Source organism: Bubalus kerabau, chromosome 15, assembly GCF_029407905.1.
Source record: "Bubalus kerabau isolate K-KA32 ecotype Philippines breed swamp buffalo chromosome 15, PCC_UOA_SB_1v2, whole genome shotgun sequence".
Lineage (NCBI taxonomy): Eukaryota > Metazoa > Chordata > Mammalia > Artiodactyla > Bovidae > Bubalus > Bubalus kerabau.
In genome coordinates, this window is record NC_073638.1 from 27,815,044 (window position 1) to 27,834,018 (window position 18,975).

The following is an 18,975-nucleotide window of genomic DNA, read 5'->3' on the forward strand; positions in this document are numbered from 1 at the left end:
AATGATATGTTATTTAAAAGGCCACCTGTAGTTCAGAGATATGTGTGTGAATTGTTCAGTCATGTCTGACTCTTTGTGACCCATAAACTATAGCCTGCCAAGCTCCTCTGTCTGGAATTCTCTGGCAAGAATACTGGAGTGGGTTGCCATTCCCTTCTCCAGGGGATTTTCCCAATCTAGAGATCAAACCCGGATCTCCCACACTGCGGGCAAATTCTTTACCATGTGAGCTACCTGGGAAGCCTGTAATTCAAAGATACTCATTACTAAATTTCATGCATTTGTCAATGTTTTTCTATGTATTTGGAAAACTTACTGTTTATATAGTGTCATATCTTGAATTCTTTGCTTGCATATTCCTAAAAGTCTTAGGCGTCACTTTCCATGGCTTCATGATAATAGAACACTTAACCACTCCTTCATTGTGGACATTTAAGCTGTTTCCTTTATGCTTTATGTAAATATCACAGTGATAAGCATATTTGCCCACACAATTTTTTTCATCTGTATTTCTTATTTCCTTAGAATAGTGCCCCAGAAGTGGAATTACTGGGTCAAAGAATGTAAAGCTCTTTAAGCTTCCTAAGACATGGTGCAAAAATAATTTGTAGAAAAGGTTTCACCAATTTTCAAAGTCACTGTCTTTCAATGAGCTTTGTAGCTACCTCATCATAGAGAAAGGCAAGCTTTGAAGGCATCCTTGAAGCTATGTGGCCGCTTCAGGGAGGCGAGAGGGTTCCTCTGGCGGTTCTGTCTGGGCTCCCCCTCCGCGGGCAGTTTCCTAGTTCTTAGAAATTTTTCTTAAGATCATTGGGAGGAAAAAAAAAAAAAAGGCCCAGGAGTGTTAGAGGTAATGGCAGCGTTGAAGGGGTGAGGGTAATTGTTATGTTTGAGAAAGAGAATTTGTCAACGAGAATCCAATCCTTGGACATCCTTCACGGAGCTATCCATCTAATCCAAAGTGACCTTTCAGAGACGGGAAAAATAATGAAAGGGGAGGCGGCAGCAGGAGAGTAGTGGGAGAGGGCCTCCAGCTGGAAAGCGGCGGCCCCTTTAAGACCCAATTCGAGCCCTGGCCCTTTAAATCCGTGTCAGTTTCCCCTGACGTCAGCGGGCGGGCCGGCAGTCTTGCTGTTTACCGCCCCGCGGCGTCGCTCACTCCCCGGAGTTCTGAGCGCCGAAGCCGCCGCGTCTGCCCGCCCTTAAAGGGCCGGCGCCCGAAAGAACTGGCGGCGCCGCGCGGCGTCGGATCGCTACCTCCTATCACGCCCCTCGCCCTCAGACTCTCCGCCCCTTCGCGGCCGGCTTGGCCGCCGGCTTCCCCTCCCTCCCTCGCTCCCCCTTTTCCCCGTCGGCGTCTCCAGGCTCCCAGCAACCAGCTGCCTCCCGGCTGTCACATCCCCAGCGGGTGCCCACCGAGTCTCCCGGCCGTGTTCGGCCCCTGGCGAGCTGGGGCCACTTCCTGAGGCCCGTCACCCTTCCCCCGGCCCTCCCGCCCCCAGCCGCCCCGTCCCCTCCCTGGTCCCTGAGAGCGCGTCTGCGGCTCCAGGGAGGGGACGCTTCCTAATCTCAGGCCGGGGTTAAAGTTCTGGTCCTGGTGAGATGCTGGAAGCTGCGGCCCAAGCCCCAACCCGCCCTGGAGGTGTCCTGTCGCTTGCCACCGCCGCCGCTGCCGCTGCCACTACCACCCTGCCGGGGCCATGTTCGCCCTGGGCTTGCCCTTCTTGGCTCTCCTGGTGGCCTCGGTCGAGAGCCATCTGGGAGTTCTGGGGCCTAAGAACGTCTCGCAGAAAGACGCGGAGTTTGAGCGCACCTACGTGGATGAAGTCAACAGCGAGCTGGTCAACATCTACACCTTCAACCACACCGTGACCCGCAACCGGGTGAGGGAAGGGGCTGGGCTCCGGGCTGGTGGCGAGTGGGGCGAGCCAGACGACCAGGGCTCTGTCAGTTCCCAAGAACAGCGGCCCCTCTGGGTTTTCCAGAACCACACTGGACCCTCTTGCCAGCAGTTTCTTCCTGTGCTGGGGATGTTTGTTCTGAAGCTACACCTGGACGGGTTTCTGAAGTTGCCTCGTTCCCCCCTTCTCTTTTTGATCACTTCCTTTCCATCAGCTGTAGTCTGAGCAGGACTGGCCTTGCTCCCTACCCAACACCCAGAATCTTGACAGTGCTGTGGGTCTGGGAGCAAGGAAGCAGGTTTGCTACTGGGCTTGGCCCAGAAAACCCCAAGAGGATGAGACTGGCCCAAGCTGAAAGGCTCTGCCCAGGGGTTGGGGGTTGCTTATGGCTGAGACTCCCTGGGGAAATGAATGCAGGACTTTCCAGGCTGCTGTAACTGCTGGGACCTTCCCAGCCCTCATCCTCCCTTGGAAAGCCAGATGGCCTTGTAAGTTGAAGGTGGTGGGGATACAGCCAACCCCAGGGTGGGTGGGAGGGGAGAGGGAGTTTGCCTACCGTGGAGAAGCTTCCCCACTCTGATTTCTCTTTCATTTCCTCCCCACCTGTGAGCTGAGCACCGGACACAGCTGGGTCTGGGAAGTTCAGACCCAAGGTGGGGCTGAAATTGGGAGAACTCTTGCCCCAGCCTGGCTGATGGTCTCCGACTCAGCTCTTACCAGGACTGGATTTACTAAGAAATAGTGGAATTCAGAATGGGAATCTGATTTTTGTTTTCCCAGAATAGGAAGGTATTAGGTTTCGATGGCAGGCCAGGATCTGCCTTCAGTGCTTGGTTCTCTGAAGTTTGATCTCATCCAGCTTAGAGTCCTGTCTACGTTTGCCCCCATATGTGAGGTTACCCATAAGTGGGGTTACCCTGAGGGCTGTGGCCTCTACCCCTCAGGGGAGTGCTGCCCTGAGTTTGGGTTTCAGCAGCCCAATAACAAGCATTCCCAAGATTCATTTAATTTTATTCTTTTTCTTTAAGCTCTGAGTGTCCTATATCCTTTCCTTCATAGTGCCAAGAGTGGCAATCTCTCCATTTTATAGAGGGGGTAAGGTGAGGTTCAGAGATATGAAGTGACTTTTCCACAGCCCCAACCCTTGGTCGGAGCTGAGGATAGAAGTTGGCCTTCTTGGCTTTCAACAAGTCCTGTTCCCCCACTTCCCTGTGTATGGCCTGTGGCCACCAGATGAGTTGTGGAATAGCAGTTTTCCTGACTCACAAGGAAGGAGGCTGCGGAGCACCCCAGGTCTCCATTGTGATTCCTGTCCTCTCTTCTAAGTCCCTCCTGGACGCTGGGGGCCGCTCTGGCAGAAGCAGTGTGTGTGTGTGTGTGTGACTCAGTCGTGTCCAACTCCTTGCGACCCTGTGGACTGTAGCCCGCCAGGCTCCTCTGTCCATGGGATTCTCCAGGCAAGAGTACTGGAGTGGGCTGCCATTAGGTGTTAACCCAGCCCAACCCGGATGGGAAAGCTCAGAGCGGTCTGCGGAGCGAGGGCAGAGCTCACGGTCTCTGGAGCCATGTGTTCCCTGTGACAGAATTAGAGCCACCACGGGCTTGACCAAGGTCCATTTCCATGTCCCCCTGTAGACGGAAGGTGTGAGAGTGTCCGTGAATGTCCTGAACAAGCAGAAGGGTGCTCCTTTGCTGTTTGTAGTCCGCCAGAAGGAGGCAGTGGTGTCCTTCCAGGTGCCCCTGATCCTCAGAGGGATGTGAGTAGGACCTGGGCGCCGGGTCAGGGGTGGGGGTGGGTCTTCTCAGGCCAGGCCTTGATCAGAACCTCACCTGGACCCTTGTCCAGGGCCTCTAACCACGCCGGCACCCCTCTGTTTCTCCTCGCAGTCCCCTAAGACAGGAGGCTGGTCAACAGCAAGAGGGCCAAGCCAGCCGACCGGGAGCTTGTCAGCCTCTCGGGGGTGGGGTAGGGAGGTGGTAGGACCAGGGTGGAGGAATGGAGGGCCCTGCTCCCCTGGAGCGGTAGGACCGCAGTCATGTCCTGACTCTGCCTCGGGCCACAGGTTCCAGCGCAAGTACCTCTACCAAAAGGTGGAGCGAACACTGTGTCAGCCCCCCACCAAGAATGAGTCCGAGGTCCAGTTCTTCTACGTGGATGTGTCCACCCTGTCACCAGTTAACACCACGTACCAGCTCCGCGTCAGCCGAATGGACGACTTCGTGCTCAGGTCTGCAGGGGAGAGGGAGGAGGCGTGTGGGACTGTCCTCCTTCCCAGGCTCTGGGAGTGATGGTGTTGGGGCGGGGGACGGCTCTTCTCTGCCCCACAGGACTGGGGAGCCATTCAGCTTCAACACCACGGCAGCGCAGCCCCAGGTAAGGCCTCCCTGTCTACTGCCTCTCAGGGGGAGAAATGGGGAAGCTTGAACTTGGGGGGTGGGGGCGGCCAGCAGTCTTTGCCAGGAGTTTCAGGTTGGCTGTACTCTCCATGGAGAATTCTATAGAGACGGGAGCCCTGGCCCCAAGATGGTGGGGAACAGATGGCCTGGGAAGCGCAGAGACATGGGCTTGGATGGCTATCTCTCCTATTGCCTCGTGGGCGCTGTCCTGCATGCCCAGCTGAGGTTGAGGGGAGCGGTGTGTGGGAAATGGTGCTGCTGCTTGTGGTCAGGGCCTCTCCCTGCAGAGTCTGCACTGCCCGACCCTGGGAGGATTCACACCCTTCCCTTTAGAGGGGCAGAGAAAGCATCCTCACGGGATGGGGCTCTCCCCGCCCTCCCTGTGCCCTCAGTACTTCAAGTATGAGTTCCCAGAAGGAGTGGACTCGGTCATCGTCAAGGTGGCCTCCAACACGGCCTTCCCTTGCTCAGTGATCTCCATCCAGGATGTGCTGGTGAGTCAGCGGCCCTTTCGCGGCGCGCCAGGCTGCTGAAGAGAAGGGACGGGGCCCAGGACCCTGTGCATCTGTCTCTGCCCTCCTCCCCCTGCAGTGTCCTGTGTATGACCTAGACAACAACGTAGCCTTCATCGGCATGTATCAGACGATGACCAAGAAGGCGGCCATCACCGTGCAGGTAGGAAATGCACGTGGCCCCATGGGGGATGCGGCAAGGTGGTCAGTCTTCCTCAACCTTGCTGCTTTGCCCCTGCCCCACTCTTAACCTGCCACAGGACTGAGTCTTGGTGTGCCAGTCCCCAAGACGTTGGGTCCCCTGGTATTTACAAGCATTGAATCTCAATCCCAGTTGCCTCTGGGGACAGGAAAGAGCAGAGTACCCTTTATGGCTATCACATCTGCCCCATTCCCTGCAACTGGCTGGTGATGAGGGCTGCTCTTGGCAAAGGCTAAAAGCTGTGCTGGGGCCAGGGAGGGGGAGGCATATGTTCACCTCATGACATCTCGTTGTGCAACTGATGGAGGTACCATGATCCCTCCACTTTTTCTTCTGACTGATGCTCAAACTGTAGTAGGGCCCCCATGGCTTCCACAATGGTGGGCATACCCACATTTGCTCACCTGGCAATAATTTAGGTGCAGGGTTTGGGCTCTGAAGTCAGATGATCCTGGCTGTACCACTTACTGGCAGTGCGACTCCAAGCTAACATCCTACAGGGATGATGATAGTACCTACTCGTGAGGATCTTTGTGAGGGTTAATTAAGATAATATATATGCCAAGTGTTCAGCATAGTGTCTGTTCAGAAGAGGGTGGGGATGTGATGACAAATGGTGCTGGTGATGAGACGACAGCAGTCCCATCACACCACCATCGTCCTCACCACCGTTACCACCATCACCGTCATCGTCCTGCAGCGCAAAGACTTCCCCAGCAACAGCTTTTACGTGGTGGTGGTGGTGAAGACTGAAGACCAGGCCTGTGGGGGCTCCCTGCCTTTCTACCCCTTTATAGAAGGTACGTTTTGTGCCCTGGGCCTGGCTGGGGGTGGAGAGGGCTTGGGCTCTTCCTGGGAGGTAGAAGAGCCTGCATGGCTGGTGGATCTGTTGGGATATAGGTTTTTGGCCCTAGACTCGTCCAGGCCTGATCCCACCAACTCTACCCAAGCTCCAGGCAGACGCTTGTTTGCCATTTTGCCATTTTACTTCCAGATGAACCGGTCGATCAAGGGCACCGCCAGAAAACCCTGTCCGTGCTGGTCTCGAGAGCAGTCACGTGTGAGTGTGGGTGGCTGAGTGGGGATGGCCTGGCTTCTGGCTCCTCTTTCGGGCCTGGGGTAGGGAGTGTTTTCTGAATGGGACGGGTGAGGAGGACCTACCCGAGCAGGCTGACAGGGTAGGAAGGAGTGTTCTTGGCAGACTTCATGATGGGAGCACGGTGAGTGGCAGTGTAACGCACTTCAGAGCATCCATGAGTGAAGAGATTGCGGGACTGAGTTCTATATCTGTGTCTGCCTTTATAGGCAGGGTAATCTCATTGAGCCTCAGTTTCCCCATCTCTATAACAGGAGTACTAGAATCTGTTAGTCTCTGTTAGTCTCACTAAGTCGGTTCAGCAAAACTGGTCGGTCCTACAAAATTGGTAGGAAACTTCCCGACCCTTTAGTCAGGCTCAAAAAATATTTACTGAGTGATTGAATAGAGCCCTGTCCTCAGCACGCTGTCTCAAGCCCTTTCTGTGGGCTCAGTACCCGTGCTCCACCTGTGGTCCTTGGGGCGCCCCTGCCTACAGCCTGCTGCCTTGTGGGGCGCCGAGGGCTGTGAGGAGCCCAGGACGGTCTCTGTGGGAGGTCAGGGTGGAGAAGGCCTCCTAGGGGACACAGTGCCTCAGCTATGCTTTGAAGATTAAGTCAAGGAGAAAGAACTAGAAGAGAAAGTTCTAGCAGAGGGAGGTGCTTGAGCAGACAGGAACCATGTCGAGTCTGGTGTATTGTCTGCACCGGCTGGGCTATTCCACCAAGCAGAGATGTGGGAGAGATGAGGCTGGGCCCCGAGTGCAGTGACGGGCAGGCTTGGAAAGCGTTGGTCTGTTTCCCTGCCCGCTCCCCTCCCCACAGCGGAGGCCTACGTTGGCGGTATGCTCTTCTGCCTGGGCATATTTCTCTCCTTCTACCTGCTTACCGTGCTCCTGGCCTGTTGGGAAAACTGGAGGTAAAGTGGAACCGCTGGACTCTCCCCTGCTCCAGGGTGGGTGAGGCAGGGGATGGGGGGAAAATGGCCTGGCCAGATCTGAGCGCCCTCCATGGGGCAGAGGAAGGTGGGTCCCTGTGAGGGTCTCAGGTCCCTGGGCCTCTCCTCTGGAGACCAACCCCTCCCCCTCAACCTTCTTCCCCAGCAGGGAGACCCCACATTGCTTCCAGCCTGGGAGAACCCCTGGGGTCGTGGAGGGAGGCCAGGGCTGTGGGATGGAGAGGGTGGAAGGCGGGCCGGCCCAGCAGAGGACGGCACCTCCTCCTGCCCTTCTGGTTTGCCTCTGGATTCTGTCCCTGCAGGCAAAGGAAGAAGAGCCTTCTGGTGGCCGTGGACCGAGCCTGCCCGGAAAGCGGTACCTGCAGAGGGTCTGGGTGGGGAGGGCTCTCTGTGGTGTGGAGAGGATATCGGTGGATGGTGCCCTTGGGGGCTGGAGGAGGCAGGGGCTTTGGGATGTTCAGATAGGGAGTAACAGCACAGGTGGAAACGGGGCTGGGAAGGAGTGCCTCTTGGTCTCTAACACGCCCATTGTAAAGGCCATCACTTGATTCACTCCGTGCCTGGGTCTGCGTACCCGGTCTGCCACTTCAGATAACTCAGCTCACCTTGTCTGGGATTATTAACCTTTCGTTCTCTTTCCCTTTCTTCTATCCCGCTCTCTCTGTCTTCCCTCCTGCTTGGGACCTTCTCTCTCAGCTTCTCTTCTTGGTAAGCTCCAGGTGCTGTGGGCAGAGGAGCTGGCATCCAGAGTGGGCGGGAAAGGGAAGTTTTTCAGGGGGGTCTGTGTGGGACCCAGGCTGGCGATGCGGGTCTGTCCTTGCTGCTGGTAACTTAGATGGTCAGTTCCTTGACGTTGCAGTCTCTAGGGAGGACAGAGGGGGTAAATGTTTCTACTGGGGCAGGCCGTGGTGGTGGCGGGAGGGCACTGTGTTTGCTGGAACTATAGCTGCTTGTTCTTTGCTGCCACCATGGTCCTCAGCATCTCTCTTCTCTGGAGTCTTCCTGCCTTCTTCTCCCTGGCTTTCAACCTCTCTCTGCTGCCAAGGCTAAAGGTCCCTGACTTCTCCCTGCAGGTCACCCTCGGGTCCTGGCCGACTCCTTTCCTGGCAGCTCCCCCTATGACGGCTACAACTACGGCTCGTTTGGTAGGTGTCAGTGCCCAAGCTTGCTGGTCACCACCTCCAGTGGCCTCCTCAGCGGCCCCCGGGGTTGGGTCCAGGGCCACCTGCCCTGAGATCTCTGCTACCGGCCTCACCACTTACGATTCCCCTGCAGAGAACGGTTCTGGCTCCACCGGCTCCACCGATGGTCTGGTTGACAGTGCGGGCCCCGGGGACGTATCCTACAATTACCCGGGTGAGTGGGCCAAGCGCGGGAGGGCTGTGTGATATTGGGCTGGTGCTAGCTGCTGTTGCGTCTTCTGCCAGCTGCTGGAACCAGGGAAGGGCTTGCTGTCTCCCTGCCTCCTCCTCCCTCGTCCCTTCCTCCTTGGCCCCCGCTTCCCCGCTAACTCTCCCTTTCCTTTGAAGGGCACGACCAGTTCAAGCGACGCCTCCCCTTTGGCCAGATGCGGCAGCTGTGCATTGCCATGGGTAGATGTGGGGAGGGTGGGCGCTGCTCTGCCAATCAGCTCCTGCCAGGGCAGTTGACTGGAGCCAGGAGGCTTGAGGACCAGGAAGATGCTTTGTGCATGGCTTGCCCGTCTAATGCCGATAATTGCTAGCTCGTGTGTCTTTTGAAATAGGCAGGCACTGGCCCCTGATGCTGGTGGGCTGGCACCCCCGCCATCCCCAGGCCAGATGTTGGTCAGCTGTTGTGTTTCCCAGCGCCTCTCTTGCTGGCCTGCTGGGGCTCGTGGGCAAGGGTGTTACGTTTCAGCCTCTGGGGGTTTTGGTCAGCAAGGTTGTGGGAGGAAGCTTCTGATGACCTGAGAAAAGAACGGGATGAAGTGCTGGTGCTCTTCTTGGAGGCAGCCTGCCACCCTTGCCTGCACCCCAGGGCCCACTGGGTCTTTTCCCAGCGGGGGCCACAGCAGTGTCTTCTCAGAACCCACACGACTGGGCCTCTTCTAATCAGCATGACTTCTGCTGATTCAGTCCTGCTGCTTGTGTCTGGGGCCTGAGGTCTGCTCAGTGTCCTGGCCTGGAAGCCCTAGCCCCGTGAGGGGCAGGGCTCGAGCGTCCCTGCTGGGCAGACTGTTTGCCGAGCCCGTCCTGGCTCCCCTCCAGGACTCGGGAGCCCCTGCTGCCTCCTCCCCAGGCCTGAGCCCACCTCCACCCCCACTCTGAGCCCACAGTTTGCCTGGTCCCTCCACCTAGAAATTGCGACAGTTGCTGCAGGCCTTGGGTTCAGTGCCCACCTGGTAACCCTTGGCCGCTCTCTCCCCCAGACCCCCCGGGCACTCGACCGCGACTGGACTCCATGAGCTCCGTGGAGGAAGATGACTATGACACCCTGGCCGATGTCGATTCAGACAAGAACGTCATTCGCACCAAGGTGTGAGCCCAGGAGGGCTGGCCCTGCCTAACAAGGAAGCGAGATTCTGTGTTCAGCCCCGCATAGGCCCCTGCCCCCACCGCCCCCTGCCCGTGGCATGTTAGGAAAGCAAAGGGAGAGAGCTCCGTTAGGACAGCATAGCTTCTGGAGAAACTGACTCGGCTCCCAGGCCTTTGGACCATCTGAAACCCTGGCCAGTGGGAAGGAGGTCCCCCTTGTCCTCCTCTACCGGGGCAAGAGGGCCTTCCAGGGCGGTGGGGCAGGGGGCTCACTCCAGCTTCTCCCCACGTAGCAATACCTCTACGTGGCTGACCTGGCACGCAAGGACAAACGTGTCCTGCGGAAGAAGTACCAGATCTACTTCTGGTGAGCGGGTGGGGCGGGTCAGGGTGGTGGGGTCTCGGGCTCTCTTTCTGGGTGCTGCCAGCTCACCAGCGCTCTCCCACTCCCCAGGAACATCGCCACCATTGCCGTCTTCTATGCACTTCCCGTGGTACAGCTGGTGATCACCTACCAGACGGTGAGCGGGCGGGGCCCATGCTAAGTGCCTCTGAGCAGCTGCCACAGACTCTGGGGCGTTGCCCTGGCAGAGCCTCCCAGCCTGAGGCTCTGGAGCAAGCCCAGGTCCTAGGGTTCCAGTCCCAGCTCTGCCTTACCAGCTGGGTGGCCTTTGGCAAGTCCTTCAACCTCCCTGAGCCTCAGTCGGTTCATCTGCCAAATGGGGGGCAGCATGCTAGCCCTGATGGCACCTCCCCCAGTTTGTGGGGATTTTATGAAACGGAAGTGGTGAGAAAGTAAGTCTCAGTTTCCCTTCCCTCTTCTCTGTGCCGTGGGGCAAGAACCTGTCATGGTCATGCCTCAGGAGTTTTCAGCCACACCTAGTGAGGAGGGCAGTGACTGCTAGAAGTGGGGCTCGCTGGTGCTGTGGGCACACGCGTGCTGGCCGAGGTGGCACCCCCCCCATCCGTTGGAGAACCAGACGGGTGGTGCACAGGCTGTGGCCTGATTCAGGAGAGTTAGGAGCTCCCCCTCACCCCACCCTGTTCCCGCTCCCACTGCAGGTGGTGAATGTCACAGGGAACCAGGACATCTGCTACTACAACTTCCTCTGTGCCCACCCGCTGGGCAACCTCAGGTGGGAATCATCTTGCAATGCCCCCTTTTCCCGTCTCTTGGTGAACTGGTGCAAGGGGCAGGGGCTCTGTGAATGCCCACCTCTAGGGTGGGGAACGGGCCTGGGGCCTGAGGTTGAGACAGTGTGCCCCGTGTCGCCCCTTCCAGCGCCTTCAACAACATCCTCAGCAACCTGGGGTACATCCTGCTGGGGCTGCTCTTCCTGCTCATCATCTTGCAACGGGAGATCAACCACAACCGGGCCCTGCTGCGCAATGACCTCTGCGCCCTGGTGAGCAGCGCGCCTGCCCCGCCCACCCTGGCCTCACTCCAGACCCTTGCTAGCAGGCATGGCCCTGCCCAGCCCAGCCCAGCCCAGCCCTGCCCATCAAAGCCCAGGCCTTCCTGAATCACTCTCTCCCCAGCCCACTCCTCTCCCGTGATCTCCCTCTTCAGGGCCCCTTCCTTCCTCCTTTCCTACCTCACCACCTCACCTTCTCTCTCACCCTTCCCTTCTCCCTCCCCAACAGGAATGTGGGATCCCCAAACACTTTGGCCTGTTCTATGCCATGGGCACGGCCCTGATGATGGAGGGGCTGCTGAGCGCTTGCTATCACGTCTGCCCCAACTACACCAATTTCCAGTTTGGTGAGTGGGGCCTCCCGCTTCGCTGGCTGAACCTAGAACAAGGACCTGCCTGACTTTGCCCTCCCCACTCACCGGCAAGGATTGAGATCCCCAAGATGCAGCTGTGTGGGAGACTCCAGGGCTGGAGGACTTGTGTGAACCTACACCTTGTTGTTGCTTACTTTCTAAATCTTGTCCGGCTCTGCAACCCCATGGACTGCAGCACGCCAGGCTTCCCTGTCCATCACTATGTCCTGGAGTTTGCTCAAAACTCATGTCCATTGAGTTGGTGATGCCATCCAACCATCTCATCCTCTGTCACCCTCTTCTCCTCCTGCCTTCAATCTTTCCCAGGGTCAGGATCTTTTCCAATGAGTTTGCTCTTCGCATCTGGTGGCCAAAAGTATTAACACTTTGGCTTCAGCATCAGTCCTTCCAGAGAATATTCAGGGTTGATTTCCTTTAGGATTGACTGGTTTGATCTCCTTGCAGCTTAGCTTGTAGAAAATAGGCGTCTGAGTGCCATTTCATGCATCTGTCAAGTCTTTTCTATGGAGAAAAAGATAACTAAGACACACTTCCTAATCTCAGGGTGCTTGGACTGAGTTGTCCTTGTCATCAGGGGAAGTCAGACTGTGGGTGACAGCCACAGGGGCAGTAGTGTGGCGTGGCAGGGACAATTAAGGAGCCAGGGTTCAAGTGCCAGGCTGCCACCAGCTCTCGCTCCGTGGCTATGATGAGGTGTGGGGGCTGGGGTTCCACGCCGGGGCTCAGGAGGTTTCCGCAGCTCATGGCCACATCCGTCCCTCTGCCTAGACACGTCGTTCATGTACATGATCGCGGGGCTCTGCATGCTGAAGCTCTACCAGAAGCGGCACCCAGACATCAACGCCAGTGCCTACAGCGCCTATGCCTGCTTGGCCATCGTCATCTTCTTCTCCGTGCTGGGCGTGGTGAGGCCCCGGCCCACTCTGCACACACCCCCGCCCACCACCCCTGCCGGAGAGACCTCCGCTCCCTCCCTAGGGCGCCCTTCCAGCCTGGCGTGGCTGCCAGCCCAGCTTCTCCAGAAGAAGGGCAGACTGGGGCGGAGGGAGGGGGCTTTCCCCTGCGCCTCCTCACCCTTGCCCTCGGGTGCCCCCACAGGTCTTCGGCAAGGGGAACACAGCGTTCTGGATCATCTTCTCAGTCATCCACATCACTGCCACCCTGCTGCTCAGCACACAGCTCTATTACATGGGTCGCTGGAAGCTGGGTGAGGGCTTGCCCAGGGCCCGCTGGGGTTGGGGGCCTCGGGGACCTGGCCTCACAGGAGACTTTGGGGCTCTGCCCTCTCACGGAGACCCCGGAAGAATCACTGGGCATGGAATTCATGAGGCCTTGGCACAGCTGTGCCCCTGAAGGCCCTGGGCCCTGTCGGCTGGCACAGCGCAGGGGCCGGGACAAAAGGGTGCCGGGCCTTTGAGCAGCTTCCCTTCTCGCAGACTCGGGGATCTGCCGTCGCATCCTCCACGTGCTCTACACGGACTGCATCCGGCAGTGCAGCGGGCCTCTCTACGTGGTATCTGCCCAGCTCCCGAGCCCCTCCTCCTCTGTCCGCACTCCTTTCTCCAGTGGGGGTTGGGGGGTGCGGAGCGAAGCTGATTGCCAGGGGTGGGGCCCGGTGGGGGCCGCTGACTCGGGCCTCCCTCCTCTTCTCGCCGGTCTCTCAGCCCCGTTTCTCTGCTTCCCTCCAGGACCGCATGGTGCTGCTGGTCATGGGCAACATCATCAACTGGTCGCTGTGAGTCCAGCCATCACCTGCGTCCCCGGGTGGGGTGGGCAGCTGCGGACTTGGCCAGCCGCTGGCTTCTTTGGGGGCTGTGGACAAATATGGGAACAAGAAACGGGGGCCCAGGAGACAGGTGTTGGCCCCTGGGGTTCTAGAATCTTCTGTGGGCCTCTGAACCCCACCCCACATCCTCATAAAACACAGGGTAGGGGCGGGGTGAGGGAAGCCCCTTCCTCGCTCCTCGTCCCCTGCTTCACCAGCTGGCCCTCCCTCCTGCCAGGGCGGCCTACGGGCTCATCATGCGTCCCAACGATTTCGCCTCCTACCTGTTGGCCATTGGCATCTGCAACCTGCTTCTTTACTTTGCCTTCTACATTATTATGAAGGTGAGCGGGGAGGGCTGAGCCTCCTCGACCAGCCCAGCCAGTGCTCTGCTTTGAAGGGAGGGACACGACACAGCCTGCCTGGGGCAGCACCGGGAGGGAGGGGGAATCTTTCTGTCCTTCTCCATCTGTCCCTCTCCATCCACTGAGTTTTGAGGAGGGGAGAGGCTAGTCCCTTCCACTACTCCCCGGAAGCCCGCCACATCCTCAGACCTGTTTCCTGAGCCCCTTCTGTAGTCTCAGTACGGCCCACGAAACTGGTAGCACTTCAGGACACAGCTGGCAAGAGTCCAGTTCTGCACAGAAAAGGTTGAGGAGGTGGGGCTCGCTGAGACTGTGGTGGGCTTGGGTCTCGGAGGGCCAGGGGTTTCCACAGGGCCCTTGTGCCATCCAGTGTGAGAGAAGGACCCAGCTGTATCCCCCAGCAGACAGGGGCACATGGAGGCCCAGCCAGGGTGGACCTCAGGGGTGAGGATACTTGGCTGCCAGTGTTGGGACAGGTGAGGCTCTGGGGTGATGGGATGGATCTGAGAAGGCTTCCTAAAAGGTCCGTCCTGAATGCCTGGGAAGCGGCTTGAAGGGCAGGCAGGAAGTGGGGCGGGGCCTCAGGCCAGTCTCCCACCCCCACCCCCTCACCCCCATGCTCCCCCGGTGGGGCGGGGCCTTAGGCTGATCTCCCCGGTGTTCCCCCAGCTCCGGAGCGGGGAGAGGATCAAGCTTATTCCCCTGCTCTGCATCGTCTGCACCTCGGTGGTCTGGGGCTTCGCCCTCTTCTTCTTCTTCCAGGGCCTCAGCACCTGGCAGGTGAGTAGTCCTCCTGCTACAGGCTCATCGTGAGCCCACAAACAGGTCTCTTTTCAAACCTGTTTGTGAGCGTTGCCAGTGCTCTTTAACAGCCACTTGTACATTTAATCCTCCTGACACTGACCATGTCAATGGTGGAGGTATCCCCATTTTACTAATGCGGCAGCCGGGGCTCAGACAAGTGACCTGCTCAGGGTCATACAGCCAGTGGTGGCACCGCTGGGGTTTGAAGCCAGAGATGTCAGGTTCTTCCCTCTGCTCATAGGGCACCTGCTGTGATCAGAACTAAGTCTGGCATGATCTCTGCCTTTGAAGCAATTTTATTTTTTTTTGGCTACACAGCACAGCTTGTGGGATTTTAGTTCCCTGACCAGGGATTGAACCCAGGTCCTAGGCAATAAGCGTGCAGAGTCCTAACTAGACCACCAGGGAAGTCCCCTTTGAAACACTTAAAATCTAGTTCCCAGGGACAGAAAGACTGTGAGTTCCTGGCTTGTCTCTGCAATATGATCCACAAGATGAAGGGTAACAGGGAGGACAAGTGAGGGGATGTGCAGGAGGCAGAGGGCAGAAAGACTTCTGTGAGTTAGGAGGTCCAGGAAAGCTTGTTAAGAGGAGGTGGACCTTGCTCTTGGCCTTAAAGACTCTGTGGCCCAGAGGCACCATGACTTGAGTAATGAGACGGAGGCAGCTTTGGGGTCAATGATGCATTCGCTTGGGAGCGAGTGGAGATGGTGAGCTCCTTGAGGACAGACCAGGTCTTTCTTGATCATCTCTGCAGCCTCAGTGTGCGGCACAGACAGTCCTCAGACACAGTCCGGCCAGTGCTGGCTGGAGATTGGGGAGAGAGCATGGAGGACCATGAGGTGCGGGTGATGGCTCCTGTTGTCCTTGGGCAGGTTTGTCTGATCTGACTTGAGTGTTTCAGACAGAAAGTGAGCTGGAAGAAGCCCTGGAGGACTGATTGGTGCAGGGGGCGAGGTCTAAGGCAGGGAACCAGTTAGGAGCCTTTGGTGACCTGCTAGCTCTGCAGGGGAATCAGGACCAGTGCCCTTAGGGAGAAGTTTGCAACTAAAGGCCAATTCTTAGATGTGGGAGATAAGGCAAGGGGTGAGCCTGAAAGAGGGTGCTCTCTGGCCTGAGGCTGGGGCTGGCATCAGAGGTGCCCTCCAGCAGATGGAAGTGGGTCTGGCTCGGCCTCGCCCGGGCAGTGTCACCAAACAGCTCTCCCTATTCCTCTCCAGAAAACCCCCGCAGAGTCGCGGGAGCACAACCGGGACTGCATCCTCCTCGACTTCTTTGACGATCACGACATCTGGCACTTCCTCTCTTCCATCGCCATGTTTGGGTCATTCCTGGTAGGTGGGGGGACTGGAGAGGGGGCAGAGCGGGCCTCCTGTCCCCCGTTTGACTCCGCATCCACCCTCCAGGTGTTGCTGACGCTGGACGACGACCTGGACACCGTGCAGCGGGACAAGATCTACGTCTTCTAGGGGAGCTGGGCCCCCTTGCTTTTCTCATGGAGCCCCAAGCTCCTCTGCCTCACCGCCCGGAGGTTCCATAGTGCCAGGGGCCTGAGTCCCAGCCTGCCGCCCAGTGCCAGGGTGGTGGGACAGCGAGGTCCAGCCCAGGCTTGGGCCAGGGATGAGGCCTGTGCTCCTTCAACCCCGAATGCTGGCCAAACTGCTGCTTTCTTCTCAGTGTTGGGGCCTTCCACGGGTCCCAGTCTATCAGCTGTCCGATTGTCGTTTTGCAGGAGGAAGGAGGGAAGCGTTGCCTGCCCATTTCATGGCTTGTGTTCTGGCCATCCTTCCCCTTCCCCCTTGGCCTGGACCCAAAGCCCAGCCTTCTTGCCCGAGCTTCCACTCCAGGGCCCCCAGTCTGGGGCCTGATTCTCTGTCCTGCACCAGAGTTCACTCCACTTTTCCTGGGTCTGCGCCTGCCTGCCATCACTGCCCTCTCCGGTCAGCCAGGATGGATGCGGCTGTCAGATCTGGGGGGCTGGCCGGCTGGTGCTGGGCTTTTGGTGCTAAGGCCTGCAAGGGATCCTGGGCAGCGCTGCCGCCTCCCTCTGACCTGCACTCAGGGCTGGTTCTTTAGCAACAAGGGACAAAGCCTGCAGCGTGGGAACTGCCTGTGATTGAAGAGCTGAATTCGGAGGTCTTTCATGTGCCGTCAGCCCCCAGACTGATGATGGCACCCAGTGACTGATGTTGGCAACCAGGATTGGAAGGAAAAAGCAACTCAGTCCTTTCCTTTCTTCCTCTTTCCAGGCCCTTAGTCCTGCCAAGCCCCACTTGCGGGCCTTCCAGTGCCATTTGACACTGCCCAAGAATGTCCAGAGGCGAAGGAGGGGCGCTACAGAGAGCACAGCTCCTCCACGGCCGCAGGAGCTCCAGTGCCTGTCTTAGGGGCTCAGGGAAGGGACATGCCCTTGCCCTCTGTGTCCCTGGTCCAGCCTCACTCTGGGACACAGGGCTGGCTTCTAAGTTTCCGTCCAGTCTTCAGCCAAGTTCTGTGTTACACACACATGCACATGTATGAAACCTTGAGTTTACACTGAGTTGCCCCAACTCTGGTTCCCCTGGCCGCTCTTTCGCCCTACTTGGTCTGTTCCAGATGCCAAGGTTGGGGAGATCAGGTCGGGCCTCGGCCTTGGGGATGGGAATGTGTTTTATTCTCCTCAACTTGTTTTTATAGCTCTCCCTCGGGCTGGGGAGAGGCGGAGGGTCTGGATCTTTTTTCAGAGCTCCGTTTAATGTCTGTTTCCATGCTATGGTTGCATTTCTGTTTTCTATGAATGAGTTTGCATTCAATTAAAGAAACAACCAGATGCAGTCCTTGGGCCTGTCTCCTGCCCCCTCTTTCTGGATGGAAGTGTTGAGAAGAAGGGCTGGGGCCGGGCTCCTCCATTTCCCAGGTCTTTGGTCTGCCGTTCTCTTCCAAGCCCCAGACCTGTGGGGAATAGTAGTCCCTTGACAGCCTCATGTTTTTTCTCTCCTGTGAGCAATGGCATCAGTTTAGTCAACCTTTACCAGAGGCCTGCTCTGTGCTGGGCGCCGTGAGAGTGGAGAGGATCGTGTAGGGAAAAAGCCATAGCTATGCCATTTCACCTGGCAAATGGGGGCAGCCTCTGCCCACCTGGTTCCCAGCCACCAGTCAGGCCAGCTTCACTTCTTAGCTGAGTCCCTCTCGGCTCAGCAGGCTGCAGGCACAGGGCAGTGCTCCCTCACCTGACTTGAATGGACAGGTGGTGCTTAGGGAACCCGAGATGGAGTGGATGGTGGGGGAGTGCCCACCGCGCAAGCTCCAAAAGGGGGGACCTTCAAGATGACCCTGGAAGGCGATTTAAATTTCGGCAGCCTAAGGAGGACAAGATGAGGGGCGGGGCGGGGGCGGGGCTGGGGTGGGGCGGGCTTGGGAGGAGGAACCTGGTGAATTAAGGACACAATTGAAAGTCTAGAGGGCTCCTCTTTAAGGGCTCCCTAGCTCCTCTCCCTGCTCTTTCCCGCAGGTGCCACTGGGGGGCACTGTACTTCTGCACTGCTAGACTGGCGTCCTGAGCTGGTTGTGCGGGAAAGGCCTTTCCTAGTGGTGCCAGGTGGTGGATATGCAGTGTGTGGTGGAGTATTAGCTCCTCCCTGCCAGGCTGCCCAAGGATGGAGTGGTGCCACAGCAGGCAGCCCAGAGCCCCCACCGGGTGCCCCTTACCTTTCTTCACTTCCTGTCCTTCGCTGAAGCGAGATTTGAGCGGGTCTCCTTTCTTGGGTGATGGGGTCCTCTGTTTTCCAGAGGAGGTAGACACTGTTTGAAAAGGGGCTGGGTGGGAGGGCTTCCCTGGTGGTCCAGTGATTAAGACTCTGCCTTTCCACTGCAGGGGGCGCAGGTTCGATCCTTGGTTGGGGAATTAAGATGCCAGATCCAATTAAGATGCCACATGCCGAGCAGCACTGGCCATAAATAAATACATTAAAAAAAAAAGGGAGGGATGATAGAAGTCTTTGAGCCTCCAACCCCAGTGTTGGTGCCTAAGGCCCTGCAGACCCTCTGGATCGGACTGAGCTGTTGCTGAACCCTCCAGTCCCAGCCCCAGCTAAAACGTGTGATTTAAGACCCGCCCCAACTGCGAACTCTCAACCTGAGCAGGTGCAGCTGGAAGGGTGGGTCTGCCGGCCTCTCTGGCTCCCGCATGGCTGGGGGTCGGCAGGGATGCCCAGGTTCTGCCTCCCAAGACTCACCACGTGGCCTTGGGTAAGACGCCCTCCGAGCCTTTGTCTCCTCATTTGTAAAATGGGAGAGTAATTATGCTGTCATGATGCAGCTGTGAGTATCAAATGAGCGCGTTTGCAAAATGCCTGGCACGTAGCCTGGTCCTCGGGAAAGGTGAGCTCCTGTCTCCCGCTAGGGCTAAAAGCCCCAGAAGAAGAGGGTGGCTGGTTAGTCCCCCACAAGCCTCAGGGAGGGGTCCCCCAACCTCTTTCACTGGACAGCCCTTCTTGAATTTCCCCCTCCCCGCAAACCCGGAGGCAGGGAACAGTGTCAGAGGAGCAACCCTAAGTCCAGACGGCAGGGAAAGCCTTCGTGGTCCTGTCCATAAAAGGCTTTTCCCGGCGGTTCCCCGCCGGCAGAGCGGCCCCGCCCCCGCCGGCTCCATCCCCAAAGCACGCAGAGAATGTCTCGGGCAGCCCCCGGTAGACTGCTCCAACTTGGTGTCTTTCCCCAAATATGGAGCCTGTG

The 18,975-nt window shown here is 57.9% G+C and overlaps 1 protein-coding gene and 1 long non-coding RNA gene across 3 annotated transcripts; one reads left to right on the forward strand and one right to left on the reverse strand.

Moving 5' to 3' along the window:
- Positions 1 to 1,115: 1,115 nt before the first annotated feature.
- SIDT2 (SID1 transmembrane family member 2) lies at positions 1,116 to 17,078 on the forward strand. Of its 2 annotated transcripts, none has more exons than XM_055548195.1 (26): positions 1,116 to 1,883; positions 3,537 to 3,658; positions 3,965 to 4,129; positions 4,230 to 4,275; positions 4,691 to 4,792; positions 4,890 to 4,973; positions 5,713 to 5,812; positions 6,007 to 6,072; positions 6,912 to 7,005; positions 7,347 to 7,399; positions 8,118 to 8,189; positions 8,320 to 8,400; positions 9,434 to 9,540; positions 9,833 to 9,906; positions 9,994 to 10,060; positions 10,602 to 10,675; positions 10,822 to 10,945; positions 11,184 to 11,301; positions 12,097 to 12,233; positions 12,427 to 12,535; positions 12,765 to 12,841; positions 13,017 to 13,063; positions 13,332 to 13,437; positions 14,128 to 14,238; positions 15,483 to 15,596; positions 15,669 to 17,078. In XM_055548195.1, the coding sequence occupies exons 1-26, from the start codon at positions 1,701 to 1,703 to the stop codon at positions 15,729 to 15,731; spliced, it is 2,496 nt and encodes an 831-aa protein (XP_055404170.1). In that variant the 5' UTR covers positions 1,116 to 1,700; the 3' UTR covers positions 15,732 to 17,078. The 2 variants fall into 2 exon arrangements, with proteins under 2 accessions (XP_055404170.1, XP_055404171.1); XM_055548196.1 differs by having other exon boundaries at positions 15,708 to 17,078.
- LOC129628738 (uncharacterized) lies at positions 13,047 to 18,915 on the reverse strand. The gene is made up of 3 exons (XR_008702879.1): positions 17,950 to 18,915; positions 13,648 to 13,730; positions 13,047 to 13,140 (listed from the first exon to the last, which is right to left on the reverse strand). It is a non-coding gene; the product is annotated as an uncharacterized LOC129628738 (long non-coding RNA).
- Between the last annotated feature and the right edge of the window lie 60 nt (positions 18,916 to 18,975).

What these genes read in the sequence shown, in the direction of transcription:
- SIDT2 (XM_055548195.1), top strand. Translation starts at nt 1,701, where the DNA reads ATGTTCGCCCTGGGCTTGCCCTTCTTGGCTCTCCTGGTGGCCTCGGTC. An exon ending in CATGGGTCGCTGGAAGCTGG is followed by an intron (nt 12,536 to 12,764) that starts GTGAGGGCTTGC and finishes CCCTTCTCGCAG; the next exon opens with ACTCGGGGATCTGCCGTCGC. An exon ending in AGGGCCTCAGCACCTGGCAG is followed by an intron (nt 14,239 to 15,482) that starts GTGAGTAGTCCT and finishes ATTCCTCTCCAG; the next exon opens with AAAACCCCCGCAGAGTCGCG.